The sequence below is a fragment of the Oryctolagus cuniculus genome, chromosome 2 (genome assembly GCF_051225735.1).
Source record: "Oryctolagus cuniculus isolate XC-2025 breed Fujian yellow rabbit chromosome 2, ASM5122573v1, whole genome shotgun sequence".
NCBI classification, from domain to species: domain Eukaryota; kingdom Metazoa; phylum Chordata; class Mammalia; order Lagomorpha; family Leporidae; genus Oryctolagus; species Oryctolagus cuniculus.
Window position 1 is genome coordinate 91,879,180 of NC_142868.1, and position 21,648 is coordinate 91,900,827.

Sequence of the window (21,648 nt, forward strand, 5' to 3'; positions counted from 1 at the left end):
TTGGCCCATCTCTTAAGTGGGTTGTTGGTTTTGTTTTTGTGGAGTTTCTTGATCTCTTTGTAGATTCTGGTTATTAACCCTTTATCTGTTGCATAGTTTGCAAATATTTTTTCCCATTCTGTCGGTTGTCTCTTCACTCTCCTGACTGTTTCTTTTGCAGTACAGAAACTCCTCAATTTGATGCAATCCCAATAGTTAATTTTGGCTTTGACTGCCTGTGCCTCCCGGGTCTTTTCCAGAAACTCTTTTCCTGTGCCAATATCTTGAAGGGTTTCTCCAATGTTCTCTAGTAACTTGATGGTGTCAGGTCATAGATTTAGGTCTTTAATCCATGTTGAGTGGATTTTTGTGTAAGGCGTAAGGTAGGGGTCTTGCTTCATGCTTCTGCACATGGAAATCCAGTTTTCCCAGCACCATTTATTGAATAGACTGTCCTTGCTCCAGGAATTGGTTTTAGAACCTTGATCAAATATAAGTTGGCTGTAGATGTTTGGGTTGATTTCTGGTGTTTCAATTCTGTTCCATTGGTCTATCCATCTGTTTCTGTACCAGTACCATGCTGTTTTGCTTAAAACTGCCCTGTAGTATGTATTTTTTTCAAAAATCCAGCTCCTTATTTGTCTGATTTTTTGTAATTTCTTTTGGATTCAATCCTGTTTACTTCTTCTCTGATTTTTATTATTTCTCTTCTACTACTAGATTTGGGTCTGGTTTGCTGCATTTTGTCTAGATTCTCTAGAAGCATTGAAAGTTCATCTATTTGGTGCCTTTCCAATTTCTTGATGTAGGCACCTATTGATATAAACTTTCCTCTTAACACTGGTTTTGCTGCGTCCCATAAGTTTTGGTATGTTTTGCTGTTATCCTCAGTTACTTCCAGAAAATTTTTGATTTTTCTTTTAATTTCTTCTATGACCCATTGCTCATTCAGCACCATGTTGTTCAATCTCCATGTGTTTGCATATGCTCTAGAATTCCTGAGTTGCTAATTTCCAGCTTCATTCCTTTATGGTCTGAGAAGCTGCATGGTATGATTCTAATTCTTTTGAATTTGCTGAGACTTGCTTTATGGCCTACTATGTGGTCAATCCTAGAGAAGGTTCCATGTACTGCTGAGAAGAATGAAATGCTTTATGTGTAGGATGAAAGGTTCTGTAGATATCTGTTAGATCCATTTGGGCTGTAGTGTCATTTAAATCTACTGTCTCCTTGTTGATCTTCTGTCCTGTTGATCTGTCTATTTCTGAGAGTGGAGTATTGAAGTCCCCCAGTACTATTGTATTGGGGTCTAAGTCTCCCTTTAAGTCCCTTAATAAATCTTTTAAATGAAGCAGTGCCCTGTAATTAGGTGCATATACATTGATAATTGTTATATCTTCCTGTTGAATTGATCCCTTCATCATGATATAGTGTCCCTCTTTGTCTCTCTTAACAGTTTTTGTATTAAAGTTTATGTTGTCCGATATTAAGATGGCTACGCCCGCTCTCTTTTCATTTCTGTTGGCATGGTATATCTTTTTCCAGCCTCTCACTTTCAGTCTGTATGCATCTTTGTTGGAAAGATGTGTTTCTTGTAAGCAGAAATTAGATGGGTTTTGTTCCTTAACCCAGTCATCCAATCGGTGTCTTTTAACTGGATAGTTCAGGCCATTAACATTCAATGTGACTAATGATAAGTGGTAACTTTGCCCTGCCATTTGCCAAAGATATTTTCTAATATATGTTTTGAACTTCCTGTGATCTTTTGCTTGAGTATTCCTTCGTTTACCTTCTTTCATATTGACGACCGTGTTTCTGTGTTTCTGTGTGTAACACATCTTTAAGCACCTTTTGCAGGGTTGGACGAGGGGCGAGAAATTCTTTCAATTTCTGTTTGTTGTGAAAGGTCTTTATTTCACCTTCATTCACAAATGAGAGCTTTGCAGAATATAATATTCTGGGCTGGCAGTTTTTCTCTCTTAGTACCTGGGCTATATCTCGCCATTTCCTCCTAGATTGTTGGGTTTCTGATGAGAAGTCAGCTGTGAGTCTGATTGGAGATCCTCTGAGCGTAATCTGACGTTTCTCTCTTGCACATTTTAGGATCTTTTCTTTATGTTTCACTGTGGTGAGTTTGATTACAACATGACGTAGTGAGGATCTCCTTTGGTCACATTTATTAGGGGTTCCATGAGCTTCCTGTACTAGAATGTCTCTGTCCTTCTCCAAACCTGGGAAATTTTCTGCTAGCATCTCACTAAAAAGGTCTTCTAATCCTTTATCCCTCTGCATGCCTTCAGGAACTCCTAGAACCTGAATGTTGGTTTTTTTTAATAGTATCCTGAAGATTCCTGAAAATATTTTTTTAGATTTCTAATTTCCTCTTCTTTTCTTTGCTCTGACTGTATATTTTCCTGTTCTCTGTCTTCTAAGTCCAGTATTTTCTCTTCTGCTTCACTCATAATGTTTTTAAGGCTCTCTAATGTGTTTGTCATTTGATCATTTGAATTCTTCATTTCATTATGATTTCTCATCACTATCACAGTTTCCTGTTGTACTAGTTGTTCCGTTTCATTTTGATTCCTTCTTAATATTTCATTTTCATGAGAGAGATTTTCTATCTTGTCCATTAAGGATTTCTGTAGTTCAAGAATTTGTTTTCATGAACTTCTTAATGTCCTTATCAATTTTTTGAGATCCGCTTCTTGCATTTCTTCTATCTCATCATCTTCATAATCTTGAATTGGGGTGCCTATTTCATGTGGGGGCATCATAGTTTCTTCCTTGTTCTTGTTACCTCAGTTTTTGCGTTTGTTGTTTGTCATATTGGAGATATTCTTTGGTTTCTTCGGTGTGGTGTTTCTTCTCATTATACTGTGACTCTAGATTAAATGGACTGTCTGCTTTTGATGGATCCGTAGAGGCTGTGATGGATGTGGCCAGAGAGCTCTGTTTGGTTCTTCAAGGTTAAGGGTGTGCCAAAGGTGCCTCACCCAGTTTGTTCTCTCACTTGCTTGCTCTCTCTCTCTCTCTCTCTTTTATGACTCAGTTGGAAAGTAATTCCACACGGCTGAGTGGGATTGAGGGTAGTTGATGTATGAAATCTGGCCCCTGTGGGTATTTGTCTGCTTACCCCTGGGACCACAGAAAGAGTTTATGCAGCTCTCAGTGTGGTCTCAAGTTTCTCCACAGTCTCTCACCAGTGTGCCCCGGTTACCATGTTTGTGTACTCGGTGAGTTCTCTCCCCCCCCTCAGATTTTCACAGTCTCTGTTCATTAGCTCCACACTTTCACTAACTAGGTCTTAACTTCCTGTTATTTCTCCCCACCAGAGTCAGGTTTTTCTGCTTGGCTAATGGCAGGCACCTCTCTACATACGTAAAATGGCGCCTGCTCTTTGTCTTGCTGGGCTTTGTAAGGTGAGTGGAGAGAGAGGTTAATGTCCGTGCTGGTTCCCCTTATTTGTTCATTTTTTCTCTTCTCCAGTCAGCCTGGTGAACTTTCCCCTGTGGGGGTTCAGGCCTCGTTCCCTGTGGGCTCTTTCTGCCTTTCCCTGCCAATGTCTCGGGTTACTGAGGTCTTTTTGTCTCATCTCCCCTTCCTGCGCTGGCACGGCTTGGCGGCGGCTCGGCTTCCATGCGGTGGGCAACCTTGCTTTCCCCGTAGGTCCTCCATGTCACATCCACTAGATCCGGAAGAGTTTCCTCTGCAATTTTTTCCTGAGCCTTTTCCTGAGGCTACAGTAATTCCACTTTTATTAAACTATCTTTTCCCGGACTATCAGTGCGCACCCTCACTATTCCGCCATCTTGGCTCACCCCAGTATCTATGTTTTACGAACATTTTCTGTTAAGTGCCTGAACATGACTCTTCTTTTAACATGCATTTTTGAATGGTGGCTTATCTGGTTACAGATTCTTAGTTGAGAGTCATTTTTCTGAAACATTTAAGAAATATTCTGTTGTTATACCCTTTACAGTAATTGATATTTCAGTTGTCAACCTGATTATTTTTCCCTATTAATGTGTGAGTTTTCTAGATAGCTTGTAGCTTCCTCTTTGCTGTAAATAATTTGCTATTTTTTATTTTAATATTTTTAATGAAGAAAAGCAGAGAGGTAATGAAAAAGAGAGCTGTTCCATCTTCTGGTTCACTCCTCATATGCCCAGAAGAGTCTGGTCTCAGCCAGGCTGAAGTCAGGAACCTGGAATGCATTCCATTGTGGTTGACAGCAACCCAAGTATTTGAAGCATCATCTGCTGCCTGTCAGCAGATTCCTGCATTATCAGGAATCTGGATTATAAGTGGAAGAGCCTGGACTTGAACAAGGCATATTGACAGGGATTCAGGCATCCCAAGAAAATTCTTAACCATGACACCCAATGCTTACCTCCTCATTTATTTTAAAGTAGGTTGGTTGGAGCCTGTTTCAGGGACAGTGCCAGTGACCATAGCCAGGCAACTGGTAGTGCCTTGTCTCACATTACATTAGTTTTTTGCATATCTTGGTAAGGCTCTTCTATAAAGTGCGATTGATATCCATTTTTCCTGTGGACTAGAACCTCCAACGTGAGTGTAATTTCCAGTTAATCTGGAGGGTCTTAGATACTTATTAGGTTATGAAAGAAACAAATGCTGCCCCATTGCTACTGTGAATTTGCTAGGTAGTGCCAACTGCAGGATGATTTCCTTGAGGCTGGATTTGACCACTTCACTGGCCTTCTCTATTTGGATGGTGTAGGCATCTGCACAGCCAGAGAATGTGGCCAAAAATACTCGTAAGTATGAGACATTCCCTGAGCTCAGGGCATTTAGGTGAGAGCAACCTGCCCATCTTCAGTAGAGTAAGAACATTTATGTTGAGTTCCCTTTTAGCTGGAGTGGGCGGAGACTTGTAATTGTTCTTTGGATTGTTTTTGGCAGAGATCATGAATTTTTAGATGACTTGCTGAATACTTTTTCTTTTGTAAATTGGGTCCCATGATACACTTGTGTACACGTTACAACATGGTATGTCAATTATAATGGACACTCTCACAAATGTACTGTAGCATAGTTTGTAATAGCAATTCAGAATGAAGATAACTGCTTGTGCATTGCATTTGCAAACTGAAGAATTTTGATTGGGAGGAAAACTTTGTTTTTTAGCTCTTTCTTAGCCTTATTCTCAACATATTGGTTGATCTATTTTTAGACAGATCAATCTGGGAGAGAAGGGACCCAGATATAGACTGATAGTCCCTACTTTTATCTGCTATTTTCTAGTTTGTTCAGCAAGTTGATTTCCCTGAATTGCTTGGGACTCTTTGATGACCTAGATAATGACTTTTAGCCCCTATTAAGTGATTTATGAACAGGTTTAAAGAATTGTAGATTTTCAGGAGCATGTTTTAAGTCTTTATTCCCTGAGTGAGGAACTCTCCTTTTAAATTGCTCCTGGATATGCCTTGAGTTAGTTTTTCACCTGATTTCATTCTGTCTGATGGAGAGGTAGTAAAGGCAATAATTTTTTGCTTTTTGTGTTGAGCTCCATTGCATTAGGACTCTGGCCTCAAAGGTCTCCTATAAAGTTACTATCATATCCTGGCATGACATTTACATTGTCCATGAAACTGATTTTTCCTATGAAGAGTTCCAGGTTTGGCCCTGTCAAGGGCTGCTCTGTGAGACAAGATCAACTGGAGTAGACTAATTCTCCCTTAACCATTCTGTGTGAAGGAAGTTCTGTTCTTTGACAAGTGTTCCTTTAGGCACTATTTGAGAGTTCCAAGCCTGTTCTGGGGGAAACTCATAGTTGACTTTTCTTGATGAAAAAGTTACTTGAACATTTAAATTTTCATAAGAGGTAGACTCACCCTAGGAGAGGATAGCATATTTTGACATAAAAAAACTGTGTTATAAGACACAGTCCCCCAATTTGTATTCTAATGGTTCTAAGAATGCTCAATTTTATATTTTCCCAATATACCTACATGTTAAGAATAGACTGAATGTTCTTGTGAGAGAGTGGGGTTTTTACAGCTGAATAGGATTCTCCATTATCTACTAAGAAGTCAGCAATTTTTCTTCACTCTCAGTTTTACCCAGGGCTCTTATGCAGAAATCCAAATTGTCTGTCCTAAATGTATTTAAACCCCCGGTGCCTCATTTATCATTTGAATACTTTAAAAAATTTATAAGCCTTGAGCATTTTTATTTAAAGAACTTCTGGTCCATCTTTTTTTCCCCCAATCAAGTCAGAATTTAATTACACACAGGAGCAACTCACAGTGATCCAAGAAACAAACAAACAAAAAATACTGGCATAGATTCAATCTCAGAAATACTGCCTGGATTTTACACAACCAGAACACTTTGCAAGCAACCTCTCTTACACCCAATAAACAGACCTGTGGTATTGTAGGCACATCCAGGCCTACAAACAAATAAGTCTAGAATTTCTTGAGTATGTAGGTCACCAGATAATCATTTCTTACCTGGGACAAAACATTTGATGAATTCTGTTTCTTTTGCCACTTGGATTTCAGAAAAATGTTTTTCCACATTCATTGCTTTCATAAGGTTTCTTCTCTGTTTGAATTTGCTAATGTGTAATGAGGGTTGTCGTTTGACAAGAAAACTTTTCCTCACTCATTACATATATAAGATTTTGCCCATGTGTGAATTCTCTGATGCTTGATGAGGTCTAGCTTACACTAAAATACTTTTCCACACTCATTACATTCATAACATGTCTCCCCTGTATGAATTTTCTGATGTACAGTGAGGGTTGATTTCCATCCAAATGAATCTCTACACTCAGCTGTATTCAAAAGTTTCTGCGATGTGTGAATTCGTTGAGGTCTACTGAGGGCTGACTTGGGTGGGGCAAAAGGCTTTTCCACATTAAGTACATTCATAAATTGTTTCAGCTCTGTGAATTCTCTGATGTTTGATGAAGTGCGACTTCCATCAAAAGGCTTTTCCACACTCAATACATTCTTAAGTTTTCTCCCCTATGTGAATTATATGATTTCTAATGAAAGTTAAGTTCCGATATATAGTTTTCTAACATTCATTGTAAGCATGGGGATTTTAACCCATGTGAGTTCTGTGATACATGACATGGCAGGATTTACAGCTGAAAGATTTCACATAGGGTTTATTTTAGTTTTTTAATTATTTATTTTTTTAACTTTTATTTAATGAATATAAATTTCCAAAGCACAGCTCATGGATTACAATGGCTTCCCCCACCCCATAACTTCCCTCCCTCCAGCAAACCAACAATCTCCCTCTCCCTTTTCGATTCTATTCACATTAAGATTCATTTTCAATTATCTTTATATACAGAAGATCAATTTAGTATATATTAAGTAAAGATTTCAACAGTTTGCACCCACACAGAAACATAAAGTGTAAAATATTGTTTGAGTACTAGTTATAGCATTAATTCACATTGAGCAACACATTAAGGACAGAGATCTTAGATGATGAGTAAGTGCACAGTGACTCCTGTTGTTGACTTAGTAAATTGACACTCTTGTTTATGGCGTCAGTAATCTCCCTAGGCTCTTGTCATGAGTTGCCAAGGCTATGGAAGCCTTTTGAGTTCGCCAATTCTGACCTTATTTAGGCAAGGTCATAGTCAAAGTGGAAGTTCTCTCCTCCCTTCAGAGAAAGGTACCTCCTTCTTTGATGGCCCATTCTTCCACTGGGATCTCACTCACAGAGATATTTCGTTTAATATTTTTTCCCAGAGTGTCTTGTCTTTCCATGCCTAAAATACTCTCATGGGCTCTTCAGCCAGATGTGAATGCCTTAAGGACTGATTCTGAGGCCAGAGTGCTGTTTAGTGCATCTGCCATTCTATGAATCTGCTGTGTATCCCGCTTCTGATATTGGATCGTTCTCCCCCTTTTTTCTTCTATCAGTTAGTATTAGCAGACAGTAGTCTTGTTTATGTGATCCCTTTGGTTCTTAGTCCTATCATTATGATCAATTGTGAACAGAAATTGATCACTGGGACTAGTGAGATGGCATTGGTACATGCCGCCTTGATGGGATTGAATTGGATTCGCCTGGTATGTTTCTAATGCTACCATTTGCAGCATGTCAGCTTGAGCATATCCCAAATTCTACATCTCCTCCCACTCTCCCTCTCTTATTCCCACTCTTATGTTTAACAGAGATCACTTTTCAGTTAAATTTAAACACCTAAGAATAATTGTGTGTTAATTAAAGAGTTCAACCAATAGTATTAAGTAGAACAAAAAATACTAAAGGGATAAATATTAAATTGTACATCAACAGTCAGGACAAGGGTTGATCAAGTCACTGTTTCTCATAGTGTCCATTTCACTTCAACAGGTTTCCTTTTGGTGCTTGGTTATTTGTAACCAATCAGGGAGAATATATGATATTTGTCCCTTTGGGACTGGCTTAATTCACTCAGCATGATGTGTTCCAGATTCCTCCATCTTGTTGCAAAATGACCAGATCCTTTTTTTTTTTACTGCTGTATAGTGTTCTATAGAGTACATGCCCCATAATTTCTTTATTCAGTCTACTGTTGATGGGCATTTGGGTTGATTCCAGGTCTTAGCTAATGTGAATTGAGCTGCAATAAACATTAAGGTGCAGACAGCTTTTGTGTTTGCCAATTTATTTTCCTTTGGGTAAATTCCAAGGAGTGGGATGGACGGGTTGTAAGGTAGGGTTATATTCAGGTTTCTGAGGAATCTGCAGACTGACTTCCATAGTGGCTTTACCAGTTTGCCTTCCTACCAACAGTGGGTTAGTGTCCCTTTTTCCCCACATCAAAGCTAGTAAGTCTTTTGGCTTTCTTACAAATGTTATCATTATAATTCCCAAACTGCCAGAGGATAGAGTATCTTTGTAGGAAAAATAAACTGATTGAAAACTATGTTACCTCTATTATTTTACATGTCAGAGTCACTTGTAGATTCTGGTCTGCTGTTATCTGGCCTATCACTTCCCTTGTCCCAGTCTTTCATAGATGCTCCCATCATGAAATCATCATGGAGGATCGTTCAACCTGGGCCCTCTTCTGATTTCGCTTCAGTCTGTTTGGCTTTTGAGCTTCTCAGTTGAACTTTTCTCATTTGCAGTTCCATCCATTCCTCTCAGAACACTGATTAAATCTTAGAAACAGTTGATATCAACTTAGCACGCTTTCTAATAGAGCCTCCGGCTTCTTTAACCTTTTCATCAATGTTCTTTTGATGTTTTTGGACAGCATTAAGTAATTGCACCACATCCCGTGTTGCAATTCTCTGAAGATTTCTCTCTCCTTCTTTGTCTTTGACAACATCTGGCTTTACTCTGCACATAATTTCCCACTCTTGCCTCTTATCAATCTGTTTTCTTCTCTCAAGTCTTTCTTGCTTTAACTTTTCTTTTTCCTTTTCCAGTTCTTTATTTTTGACTAAAATGGGGGGTTTACTTTTAGGTGTTTTCTTGTTGAGGATTTTAGCCATGGCATCTGCCCAGCCCATATTAGTTCTAGCACATGATTCTCCAGCATTTTCATTTTCTTTGTCACAGGATTCATCAGCATCCTCATTGTCAGCATCTATTGCTTCATCATCAGAAAAATGACCCTTTTCCAATCCACAGCTTCCTACAGATCCTCCACTGTCGGAAGCATCTTTCACCTCCTCTTCCAGCTCAGATGCTATGACTTTGGCAATCATTTCCACCTTCTTCTTTTTCTTTAGCAAATTTTTCAGCTTTTTTCCCTGCACTAACACATGAGTTTGCAATGGCCGCAGCCATTTTTCTCTCACTGGAAGTCATGGCCCATCGTTTTTAAGACGAGGACAGTCTGTTACAATAAATTATTTTAGTTTTGGTCATGATATTTTACCAACACTGTGACAATTTACCGAAATATGCCTCAATAGGCTCTCCTTAGGGCTTGAAGGTGCATTTCCCACTATAATTTCTACTTCAGACAGAAAATGGAAGAGAAAGAGAGGTTCAGATACAGACAAGCCACAAATGACCCAATGGCAATCATATAAAGGGTTTAGTTGCAAACAATCACAATTTCGGCTTGGAAATAGAAATAACCACAAAATATCTGGTTCAGAATTTGGGTACGAGTCCTATTAACTCTTTTCCTCTCTCCAACAGGGCTCCTATGTCAAATAAAATACACATTAGGCTTCCTAAAGGAGTGTCCCAAGTGGAGGATAAAGGAGTTCTCAGTTTTATATACCAAGTCAACTTACTCTGCTCAGAGGAGAAGCAGGGGACCCACAGAATCAGATGTTTCTTCAACAGTGTAGTGCTTGGGTCAGCCAAAACCTTTGTAGGGAGTCCAAGGGAAAGCCCCAGAACAAAAAGTTCTAGCACCTACTAGACATTTCCCAGGGAGGGTCATTTGAAACAAGAATGACACCCTTGAACAGCTTACATTGCCTGGCTCACCAACAATTGTTGCCACGTTCAAGCCCATCTGGCTACCACATGAAAAGTCTTATAACTCAAGGGTGAGGTGTTGTAGCAAAGAAAGTGAGTTTAATTGGAGTACTAGTAAGCTGAGTCATTGACAGGGATGGTGTACTAAAGAAGCCATCTTGACTTTTCCTTTGTAACTAGTCCTTTTTAAGTATGAGTGGCAGGAAAAGGGGAGGAGGGCAAGGTCAAAGGGTGAGGGATCACTGTAAACAACTTGGCACCTGCAGTTGCCTGAGAGGGATATTGAAACTCTCTGTGGTTGGTTACTTGGCTTTAGAGATGTGGGGCTGTTCAAGCTACTCCTGGATATTCTTAACAAAGCAATATAACAGCACAGACACCAGGCCTTTACCCCTCTTAGAATCCCAGCTTTCAAACATGTGTGGGTCCATCCCTCAACTCCTTCCAAGCTAGGATTCTTAGAAGCACATCACTTAGGGCACTCAGCTTTAGCTCCTTCTTTGTTTCTTTGTCTTTGAAATTCTAGCTTTTTCAGTCTTTGAAACTTTAATGGCTAGCAATCTGACTTTTGTGTTAAATTGTATGCTATTCTCTTTAGCTTTTTTTGTATTGTGTGGAATAGAAGGGAGAAGTTATGCAGTCAGTTCAGTCTTCTAGATTTCCCTGAATTAAGCACAAATTTATTTTTGTACAATGTGATAATTTCCATATTAGCAAATAAAGTTAATTTGAACCCTGTAGCCCAAATTTAGGAATTTAGAGTCAAATTTATAATTTGTGCTTAGCAGTGATAATGAAAAACAGTTTTATCATTATTTTCTTCACCACTGCAGAAGTTTAATTTTGTTTTTTATATTGCACTTGACATTTGAGTAAACAACATTACTTATCTGCATGCCCTGTGTGTTTAAGAATTAATTTTGGTACAAAATGGCCTATTCTCAAAGTAGGCAAGTTTCTTCAGAGTGACTTTTTGATGTTTTTATTTAGATCCACGTCAGAAGATAGTACTCAAGCAGAAACCAGCAGGTAAAGAACTTAGATAGTATTTCCTATAAATAAATATATTGAAAACTAAGAATGAAAAAGTTGATAATTCACAAATATATGCACAATAATTTTTAAGTATCCACACTTGATAAAGTACTGTTACTAAATCAGCTTGGTATTATTTCCCATTCTAGGAACAGATATCAATTAATTTAATATTTTTTTCTTTGGTTGACTAAATTTTTATCAATCACCTATACTTGTGACTCACACAGAGAAATATAGTAAGAGATAGGTACTTATAATTAGTTTGTATAATGTACAAGATGAACATTTTTCAATAGTTTATGCTAACATTTATAAAAGAAAATTTTGCTTCTTCATTTAGATTGCATTTAGACTAATAAACAAAATATGAACAACTGAGTGAAGGAGTTCCCCACTTTGGAAAAGTTTATATAAGAGATAGCATCATAAGCACACTAAAATTCAATATTTCCCTAAGACCCTCAACAGCCTACAATTTTGTTAACAAGGATGCTCTTGAATTCTCTAAGTTTTAGTTTCTCATTTGTATCAAATGAGAAATGTCTACTCATCTTCTTCATAAAGTTTTCTTTTTTTTATCCTGTATTTTTTCTTGAAGTGACTTCTAGTTACATTAATCCACTGCTATGCAGAATTTCTTTTATAGCCACAAGCTATTTTCTAGGCAACGCTATGACATTATATAGTATCTCTCCTTCTTGGTGGAAGACGCTCCATCCTCTAAGAAAGCTGCAGTATTTCTGTATCCATTCTCTCTAACCCCTCTTTTCTTTTTTGAAAGATTTATTTATTTATTTGAAAGACAGAGTTACACAGAGAGAGGAGAGGCAGAGAGAGAGAGAGAGACAGAGAGAGGTCTTCCATCCGATGGTTCACTCCCCAATTGGCCGCAACGACTGGAGCTGCGCTGATCTGAAGCCAGGAGCCAGGAGCTTCCTCCGGGTCTCCCACATGGGTGCAGGGGCCCAAGCACTTGGGCCATCTTCCACTGCTTTCCCAGGCCATAGCAGAGAGCTGGATCAGAAGAGGAGCAGCCAGGACTAGAACCGGTGCCCATATGAGATGCTGGCACTTCAGGCCAGGGCATTAACCCACTGCGCCACAGCACCGGCCCTCTAACCACACTTTTATAGACATTTCTTACTTTCAACAAGCTAAGTATGAGGGAAAAAACCCTTTTTTTTTTTTTTTTTTTTTTTTTTTGCCTCTTGTCTCTGTCACTGTCGCCAGGGAGTTGTGATGCAGTGTTCCAGTCATACAGGTCTCCCAACGTTGTACTCATCTAGGATCTGAACTTGCTTTAGGGTAATGGACATGCCTCTTTTGTTTCTCAGTTTATAGTGTCATTCTGCAGCATAAATGCTCAATAGACATTTGTTTATTGAATGAGTTATTACTCTTGAATTTCACATAACCATATTAATTAGTGTTAAGTACTCCAATTGTAACAGATTGTCTCTAATCTTAGAATATGGCATTCAAATATCATCATCATCATCTAGAAGACATCAACTATAGGACAATATAAGCATCATTTGGAGAATATAATTTAGACTATTAATTCATTAGTCTAGCTTTGTTTATAGAATACAGAAAAGCATTCTTTTATTTTTCATTTAAATTTAGTAAGCTAAGCAGGTACAATGCTTTACTGTTATGACACCTATTATGTTTTTCTATATTTCTTCCTTTTAAAAAAGATTTATGTATTTATTTGAAAGTCAAAATTACAGAGAGAGAGACAGAGGGAGAGAGAGAGAGAGAGATTGATTTTCCATCTGCTTGTACACTCCCCGGCTGGCTGTAAGGGCCAGGGCTAGGTCAGGCTGAAGCAGGAACCAGGAGATTCTTCTGGGTCTCCCATGTAGGTGGAAGGGTCCCAAGTACTTTGACCATCGTTCACTGCTCTCTCCAGGCCATTATCAGGGAGCTGGATCAGAAGTGGAACAGCTTGTAGGTGGTTTTACTGGTCCCATGTTCTTTTTACATCTATTTTTAATATTTTCTGTTGGAAATCCAGTGAGGGCTGTTGGTAGTTAACTACTTTGGCAGACATAACTAAACAAGATTTTTTTTGAAAGACAGACATATATGTAGTAGGACTCAGAAATCTCCATAAATAAATTTCCTTTTTGCTTTTGGGGGGAACTAGCTATATTACAAAGAGTATTTTTGAAGTAGTTGAAAGAGCAACTATAACTTTTGGAGGTACAACATAGCAGAGGTGGGGAGGTCAATATTATGCCACTGTAATTACTGAATTCTTACTAATCTTACTTGTTTTCTCTGCAAATTAATCTTGATTCGTTTGTGCACAATTCATTCTTTTTTTCTCTCCCAGGTTATTTGGGGATTAGAAATAAGGACTCTATAGCTAGAAAAATAGAAAAGAGGCCAAATAATTTTAGCTTGCTTTTGGTGATAATGCATTTAAAAGTAGAAACTTGACAGATATTTATTTTTTACTACAAAATTGAAGGTATAAAGAGGAAGAAATTGCCATACTAATTAAGCATGACTGTACTTGCATTATATCACCTGTTTTATGTCAATCTAAAAGTGTCATTTCCTTATTCACTTAGATCAGACTCACAGGAAAGCACCCAATCAACAAGTAGTAGTAGGTAAGTGTATTAGGAAATGTGTGTTAAAATGAGTGTGCATTGGAATTTAATGACTAAGTACTGAGTAAGCCAATGAATTGGTGAAATATTACACAAATAAATAACCTATGAAAAATTACTAATTTTTAAACTGATGAATATTTAAACCACAGTATTTTAAAATTCAGCTTAATAAAGTTCCCTTAAGGTCATTAGAAACTTGCTGCTGTTGATAGAATGGAACAAAAGAATTAAGCCCAATATGATGTAAAAATCAATGAATTAGCTTATAGAAACAAACTCCTAAGCAGAACCATAGGCACAATGCTTCAGGTCTGTGGATTTTTAATAGCAAAAAATTGTTGATAACTTGAAAACCGAAGTTATTTAGTCTAAAGTATGGAAAAACTAAAATTAATATTTCTTTTAAAAAGATGTTAATATTCATGAACATTTCAGCCAAAAATTTTTTTCTCATTTTATTTTATTTTATTTATTTATTTATTTTTAACAGGCAGAGTGCACAGTGAGAGAGAGAGAGAGAGAAAGGTCTTCCTTTGCCATTGGTTCACCCTCCAATGGCCGCCACGACTGGCGCGCTGCGGCTGGTGCACCGCGCCGATTGGATGGCAGGAGCCAGGTGCTTCTCCTGGTCTCCCATGAGATGCAGGGCCCAAGCACTTGGGCCATCCTCCACTGCACTCCCGGGCCACAGCAGAGAGCTGGCCTGGAAGAGGAGCAACCGGGACAGAATCTGGCGCCCTGACCGGGACTTAGAACCTGGTGTGCCGGCGCTGCAAGGGGGAGGATTAGCCTAGTGAGCCGCGGCGCCGGCCTTTTTCTCATTTTAAATACTTCTGATTAACAATGATAGTTTCCCTGAAATCAAAGAAAATCCTAAAGGCTTCAACACGAACCTTTTACTAGGCAGTACCACAACTCTGTGTTTTGCTGTGGGAGGAAATTTACTATCTACAACTTGATCATGTGTTTTTTTCCTCCTCTCCCACAGTAACTAGTAATTCCTTCAAAAGACAACGGAAATGTCAAGGGTTTCAATGAGAAATGAAAATCCTGCCTTTTGTCACCCGATCGCAGCTAAAGGAAACAATAAACCGAGTGTGGACCAACTTGCATGGCGACATGTCTGTTTTTCTTTTCCACTTCCTCCAACTCAGAATTCAATCCCTGGGGTTACACTTTGGCCATTTCAGGACCCTTAACTGAAGGAAGTGTTTCAACTTGAGCTCTTCCTCTTGTCTTCTACATGGCTTTTCTGCCACCTGCCATCCCCTTCTGGTTTATTGCCTAAAGCTCCATAAGTATCAGATGCCTCATGCAGTGTGGTCTCTGTATGATAAACCAAGCTGTTCCTCTCGGATCTTCTCACCAGACTTGGCTTGCCCTGTGAAGGTATGGTAAATCCAGATATTTCTTCCCCTTGCCCTCCCCACGTCCCTAACCTGGGTTTCTGAGGGAAGCTGCAGGGACTGAACTTGCCCAACTGGGACCCACTGCCCCGAGCTTTCCTTTGCCCTTTGTCCACCTGACCAATAGGGCCAGAAGACAGGCAGCTTCCAAAGGACCCACGGGGCTTGGGCTTGGTTCTCAGTGACAAAGGCTAATCCATTATCAGAGTTTGGTGTGAGGAAATGAATTAGAGAAAGTTTTTTCATGTTTCATTTTCTGAAAGAATTTATATAAAATCATTCAGTTCTGTAGTTACATGTTTTTCCAAATTCAGAAATGAATTTCTATGAGACTAAAGATTTTTGGGGGAGGGCAGTTAACTGATAAATTCAGTTTAACAGAGCTTTGAAAATTGTCATTTGTTTTTGTGTTTGTAAAGTTAATTCATTTCATTTAACAGTCAATATTTTGGCATAAAGTTGTTTCAAAATGCATGGATTTTAAAAAATTTTTGCACTGAAATGTACTTATCATTTCTTTTTTTCTGTGAACTTTTTGAAATACCCTCATAGTCAAGATAAAGATGATTTAACTCACCTGGACAGGAAGCTGGGAGGTCTGGGTTATGAGCAGCTGTCCTTTGATGTTATTTGCCTGGGAAAGGATATGTATTCTTACAGAGATCTGTATCTACCTTGATAAATTGGGCCTGGATGAGCAAAAAAGCCCTCTTGTCAGGTGTTCAAAAAGTCAACAATACATACTGCATGGTTTTATCAGCCCAGGATATCTCTGGCAAGGAGCTGTAAAAGTTAGAGTCAAATGAGCAGAATCTTCGGCAACTAAATACCACAGTATTTATCTTCAGGTCATTTCGCTTGAACCCATTTTTAGCAGGTGCAGAGTTAATCATTTGTATCCCCTATAACCTAACAAGTCGTAACAGTCCAGCATTTTTGTATGTAAAGAAAGGAATGGAAAGTAAAACGACTTGGGGTATTTCATGCAAAATATGTTCCTGAGAAAGGGAAGGAACCGGGAAACGGGAGAAGGCAGTCTCAGGGGATGCTTCCTGCTGAGACGCTGCATAGTCAGGGAGGTGATTTTCCTTTCCCTCCCCAGTCCCACGGGAACTGACGGTTTTAAGGCAGTGGCCAGTACCAGATGTCCCACAGTAGGAGGATGTCGCTGGCATGGTTTGCGTGAGGTTCTGGACCACTGAGTGAACAAACCACTCTCACGACTGACGGAGGCATGGCTCTCGAGATTGAAGAAGAAAGCCATTATAAGGGGAGTGGGAAGGGGCCAAACCAAGGTAGCCAGAGTGATTTTCAAAACCAGCTGCTCTAAGGGTTAGACATCCATTGTCAAATTCTGTGTGTCTTGTCTGTCAGCTCGTGAGAAGCGTCATGGACAAGACCGTATTGGTTTGCATAAAAACAGCATTCTTCCTTAGAAATAAACAGAGAACTCCTTTTTTTTGTATATCTTTAGAAAGGTCCTAGTAGTAGGGATGGCTTTGTGGCATAGAGAGTTAAGCTACCACCTACAATGCCGGGTTCCCATATGTGCACCGGTTCAAATCTGGCTCCTCTGCTTCTGATCCAGGTCCCTGCTAATGCTCCTGAGAAATGACTGGATGATGGCTGAAGTACTGGCTCCCCTCCTTCCATGTGGGAGACCTCAATGGAATTCTTGGTTCCTAGTTTTGGTGTGACCCAGCTTGGGCTTTTTCAGCCATGTGGGGATGAACCAGCAGATGGAAGACATCTCTCTCTCTCCCCTACCTCCTTCTCTCTCCCTCTCTCTCCCTCTCTCTCCGTAACTCAGCCTTTCAAGTAAATAAATATATATTTCTAAAAAAATAAAGAAAATGCCTGGTATTAGGGATTAGCTAGTCCTCTTACCACTGTACACACTCAGGTAGCAAATCACAAGCTGCCTAGGAGGAGTGTTAGTGATATGGGACCTGACCAGGGAGATAGGATTAGATTGGTTAGGTTCATGAGCTGGAGACCACAACCCTCTTGCCCCTACTTGGTCTCGGCTGTTTCCACCCACCTGTCCACCTGTCAACTAGGCCATGTAGCCACTTCCCGATTAGAAATGAGTAAGAGGTGTGGAGCACGCTGGGCCCACCCTGCTCTCTCATATACCTTTTGTGCGCTTTCATATATCTTTTCCCTCTTCTCGTGCCTGCTTTCATGTGCCACCTCTAGGTGCACTCCTATCCCTGTGCCCTCTCTTGCTTGCAGTCTCTGGTCCACTCTCTGGAAGAGCCTGGTATGGAACTCCTGGTTTACCTTCTTGGGCCCCTTTCCCTTAATAAAGCTCTCACATTCCTGTGTATTTCTCTCACTTCCCCAAATAAATCCTGAACTTTACCACGTTGCCCATCTTGTTTGTATCTGAATTTAGAATGCTTCTCTAAACTTAAGACAAGAACCCAACAAATGAATTGTGGCTTAAAGTTACCCAATAACATTAGGGTGACAGATGTTCTGCAGGGAATACTTGTGGATAGAGAAAGTGGTAGATTGGTTATTTTGGCTAAACTAGCATTAGGAGATAGACAAGAATGTAAGTGTTGGTGTAGTTAGTTGGGAAGCAGAGGTAAATGTTACTCTCACAAAGAAAGAAAATCTCTTATTTATGTAAGTAACTTGTATTTGGAAAAAGGCATTGTGTCATCCTAGTTTTTGAGGTAGGTTTCCAAAGAGATAAGCTATACTGTGGAGGAGGATGGTCTGCACAGAAGTGGGAGTTGGGCTTAGAAGAGTCAGGGACACACACAGTGAATGAGGGAGCCTGGAAACAGGACTGGTTATGTGTATTTGCCATTAGCTGGGGGAGAGAAATTATTATTTACCAAGTGAGACTGGTGGTCAGAGGGGTCAATGATCTGGTTTCCAAGAATGATGCTCTTCTAGTTTTGACTCGTAGACTTGGGGTTGGGAGAATGTTATAGGGGGAGGAAGACAGGGAGCAGGCAAAGCCAGATTTCCTGTGAGATGAGAATTTGTGATGTTTAAATGTGGGAAGGTGAAATGGATGGTGTGCTCTAAGTGATGTGTGATGAGAATGTCCTACAGGGGGCCAGGATGGACATGGGGATTGGTCAGGAGAAGCAGCATGATAATCGAATTGGAGCTCAGAAAATGTAGAATAGCCTAACTAGATACAAAGTCACTCAGTATTTTTATGGAGGTGTGGTGAAGGGCTACCAAAGTATATTGGGTCCCAAAGGCAGGGATCTATCTGATTGGAAAGAATATTCAGAAATCATTGTGGTCTCAGGGGAGGGTGATATAAAATAGTACAGAAATATATGCTCCTACTTCCCAGTCCCCCTGCAAAGGTATAACAGGACCTGCTTCCCATACAAGTGCCCTCCTGATTCCTCTCTTACTCTCTTGCCCTTACCCCCAGCCCGTCAGGCTTCCCCCACATGAAAATAAGCCTTTCCCTTAACTCTGGTGTTTGGTGTGTTTTGTGGTGGCCTTACAATAATCATAAGGTAATTTACTGAACAATGATAAATTTATGCTCTCTTTCACTTGATGTCTCTCTCTTGACTTCCTCTCTCTCTTACTCTTGCCCTCTCTCCCTGGCCTTCGGGCTTTTCCTAACTGACAATAAAGCTTTCCTCTGAAAAAGAGGAAAAAAGAAAAATGCCTGTTCAAGTCTTTTGTCTATTTCTTTTCTTTTCTTTTTTTTTTTTTTTTTGACAGGCAGAGTGGACAGTGAGAGAGAGAGACAGAGAGAAAGGTCTTCCTTTGCCGTTGGTTTACCTTCCAATGACTGCCACGGCCGGCACGCTGCGGCCAGCACACCACGCTGATCCGAAGGCAGGAGCCAGGTGCTTCTCCTGGTCTCCCATGAGATGCAGGGCCCAAGCACTTGGGCCATCCTCCACTGTACTCCCGGGCCACAGCAGAGAGCTGGCCTGGAAGAGGAGCAACCGGGACAGAATCTGGCGCCCTGACCGGGACTAGAACCCTGTGTGCCGGCGCTGCAAGGGGGAGGATTAGCCTAGTGAGCCGCGGCGCCGGCCTTGTCTATTTCTTAACTGGATTGTTTGTTTTGTTGTTTTTGAGTTTAGTGACCTGTTTATAGATTCTGGATATTAATCCTTTATCAGTTACAAATTTGCAAATATTTTCTCCCATTTTGTTAGTTGTCTCTTCACATAGCTGAGTATTCTTTTTTTCCAGTGCAGTAGCTTCTCAACTTATTTTAATCCCATTTTTCAAGTTTGACTTTGGTTGCCTGTGCTTCTGAGATATTTTTTTTCAAGAAGTTTTTGCCCATGCTAATGTCTTGCAGAGTTTTTCCAATATTCTCAAGATATTTGATGGTGCCAATGCATAGGTTCAGTTCCTTGATCCATTTTGAGTGAATTTTTGTGAAAGGTATAGGTAGGAGACTTTTTTAAAAAGATTTTTATTTATTTTATTTGAAAGAGTTACAGACAGTGAGAGGGAGAGACAGAGAGAAAGGTCTTCCTTCCATTGATTCACTCCCCAAATGGCCACAACAGCTGGAGCTGTGCTGATCTGACCAGGAGCCAGGAGCATCTTCCAGGTCTCTGACATGGGTGCAGGGGCCCAAGCACTCAGGCCATCCTCCAATGCTTTCCCAGGCCACAGCAGAGAGCTGGATTGGAAGAGGAGCAGCTGGGACTAGAACCGGCACCCATATGGGATGCTGATGCTGCAGGCGGAGGATTAACCTACTGTGCCACGGCACCGGCCAAGGTTGGAGTCTTATTTCATATTCTTGCACATGAGATCTAGTTTTCCCAGCACCATCTGTTGCAGAGAATGTCCTTAATCTAGGTATTGATTTTAGCCATTTTGTCAAAAATAAGTTGGTTGTATATGCATGGATTGATATCTGGAATTTCTGTTCTGTTCTACTTGTCTACAAATCTGTTTTATTTACTAGTACCAGGCTGTTTTGGTTATAACTGCCTTGTAGTATGTCTTGAGATCTGAGAATGTGATGCCTCTGGCTTCATTGTTGTTGTATAAGATTGCTTTTGCTTTTTTGGTTCTTTTGAATTTTAGCATCCACTTTTTCTAGATCTGAGAAAGAATATCATTGGCATATTGATTGGGATAACATCAATTCTGTAAATTGTTTTGGGTAGCATGGACATTTTCATGATGCTGATTCTTCCAATCCACAAACATGGAATATTTTTGCATTTTTCTGTCTTCTTCTGTTTCTTTAATGTTTTGAAATTTTTGTAGCAGAGATCCTAGAATTTCTTGGTTAATTTTTTCCGAGTTTTTTTTTAAGCTATTAAAGGAATTGATCTTAGAAGTTCTTTCTCAGCCATGAAAATGTCTGTGTATAAAAAGGCTATGGATTTTTTGTGTTAATTTTATGTCCTGTTACTTTACCAAACTCTTTTATGAGTTCCCATAGTCTCTTAGTAGAGTCTTTCGATTCTCCCATATATAGAATCATGTCATCTGCAAATAGGGGTAGTTTGACTTGCTCCTTTTCCTTTTTTCCCCCTTTTTTGCCTAATGGCTCTGGTTAAAACTTCTGCAACTATATTGAATAGCAGTGGTGATGGTGGGTATCTTTTTGTGGTTCTGTATCTTAGTGGAAATGTTTCCACTTTTGCCTTGATTATGTTGAGGTATTGTTCCTTCTATACCCAACTTGCTTATGGTTTTCATCATAAAAGGATGTTGGGATTTTTATCACTTTCTCTGCATCTATTGAGATAATCATAGAGTTTTTGTTCTTCTGTTTGTTAATGTGATATATTTATTGGTTTCTGAATGTTGAAGCGTGCCTGCGTACCAGGAATAAATCCCATGGTGCTGGTTAATGACCTTAGCTAGTATTTTGTTGAGGATTTTTGCATCTACGTTCATTGGGGATATTGGTCTATCATTCTCTTTCTCTTTTGTATCTTTTTTTGGTTTAGGAATTAAGGTGATGTTGACATCATAGAAGGGGTTTGAAAGGATTTTCTACCTTTCAATTGTTTTGAATTTAGTATAGAGATAATTCTTTCTTCCTTAAAATTTAGTAAATACTTTTATTTCTTTTTTTTCACTATTTTGCTTAGCATGGAATACAAGAGGTAACTTATTCTGCCAGCCCACTGTTCTTTCTTATGTAGAAGTCAGTGCAGCTTTGAAGTCACAACCTGTAGTCATTTGTTTCTTAA

General features: G+C 39.6%; 2 protein-coding genes and 1 pseudogene across 2 annotated transcripts in view; 2 read left to right on the plus strand and 1 right to left on the minus strand.

The window, feature by feature from the left end:
* The first annotated feature begins 3,072 nt into the window (after nucleotides 1-3,072).
* LOC127485930 (uncharacterized) lies at nucleotides 3,073-15,450 on the plus strand. The gene is made up of 5 exons (XM_089327035.1): nucleotides 3,073-3,212; nucleotides 3,312-3,398; nucleotides 11,395-11,433; nucleotides 14,025-14,066; nucleotides 15,058-15,450. The coding sequence occupies exons 1-5, from the start codon at nucleotides 3,073-3,075 to the stop codon at nucleotides 15,062-15,064; spliced, it is 315 nt and encodes a 104-aa protein (XP_089183161.1). The 3' UTR covers nucleotides 15,065-15,450.
* Nucleotides 8,901-9,756, minus strand: LOC138848418 (RRP15-like protein pseudogene; annotated as a pseudogene).
* LOC103352162 (disintegrin and metalloproteinase domain-containing protein 32) overlaps nucleotides 15,089-21,648 on the plus strand; it is a 191,886-nt gene continuing 185,326 nt past the window's right edge. The window contains exon 1 of the mRNA XM_089327036.1: nucleotides 15,089-15,190. Within this exon, the coding sequence (XP_089183162.1) occupies nucleotides 15,089-15,190 (102 nt within the window). The remainder of the gene's footprint in view (nucleotides 15,191-21,648) is intronic.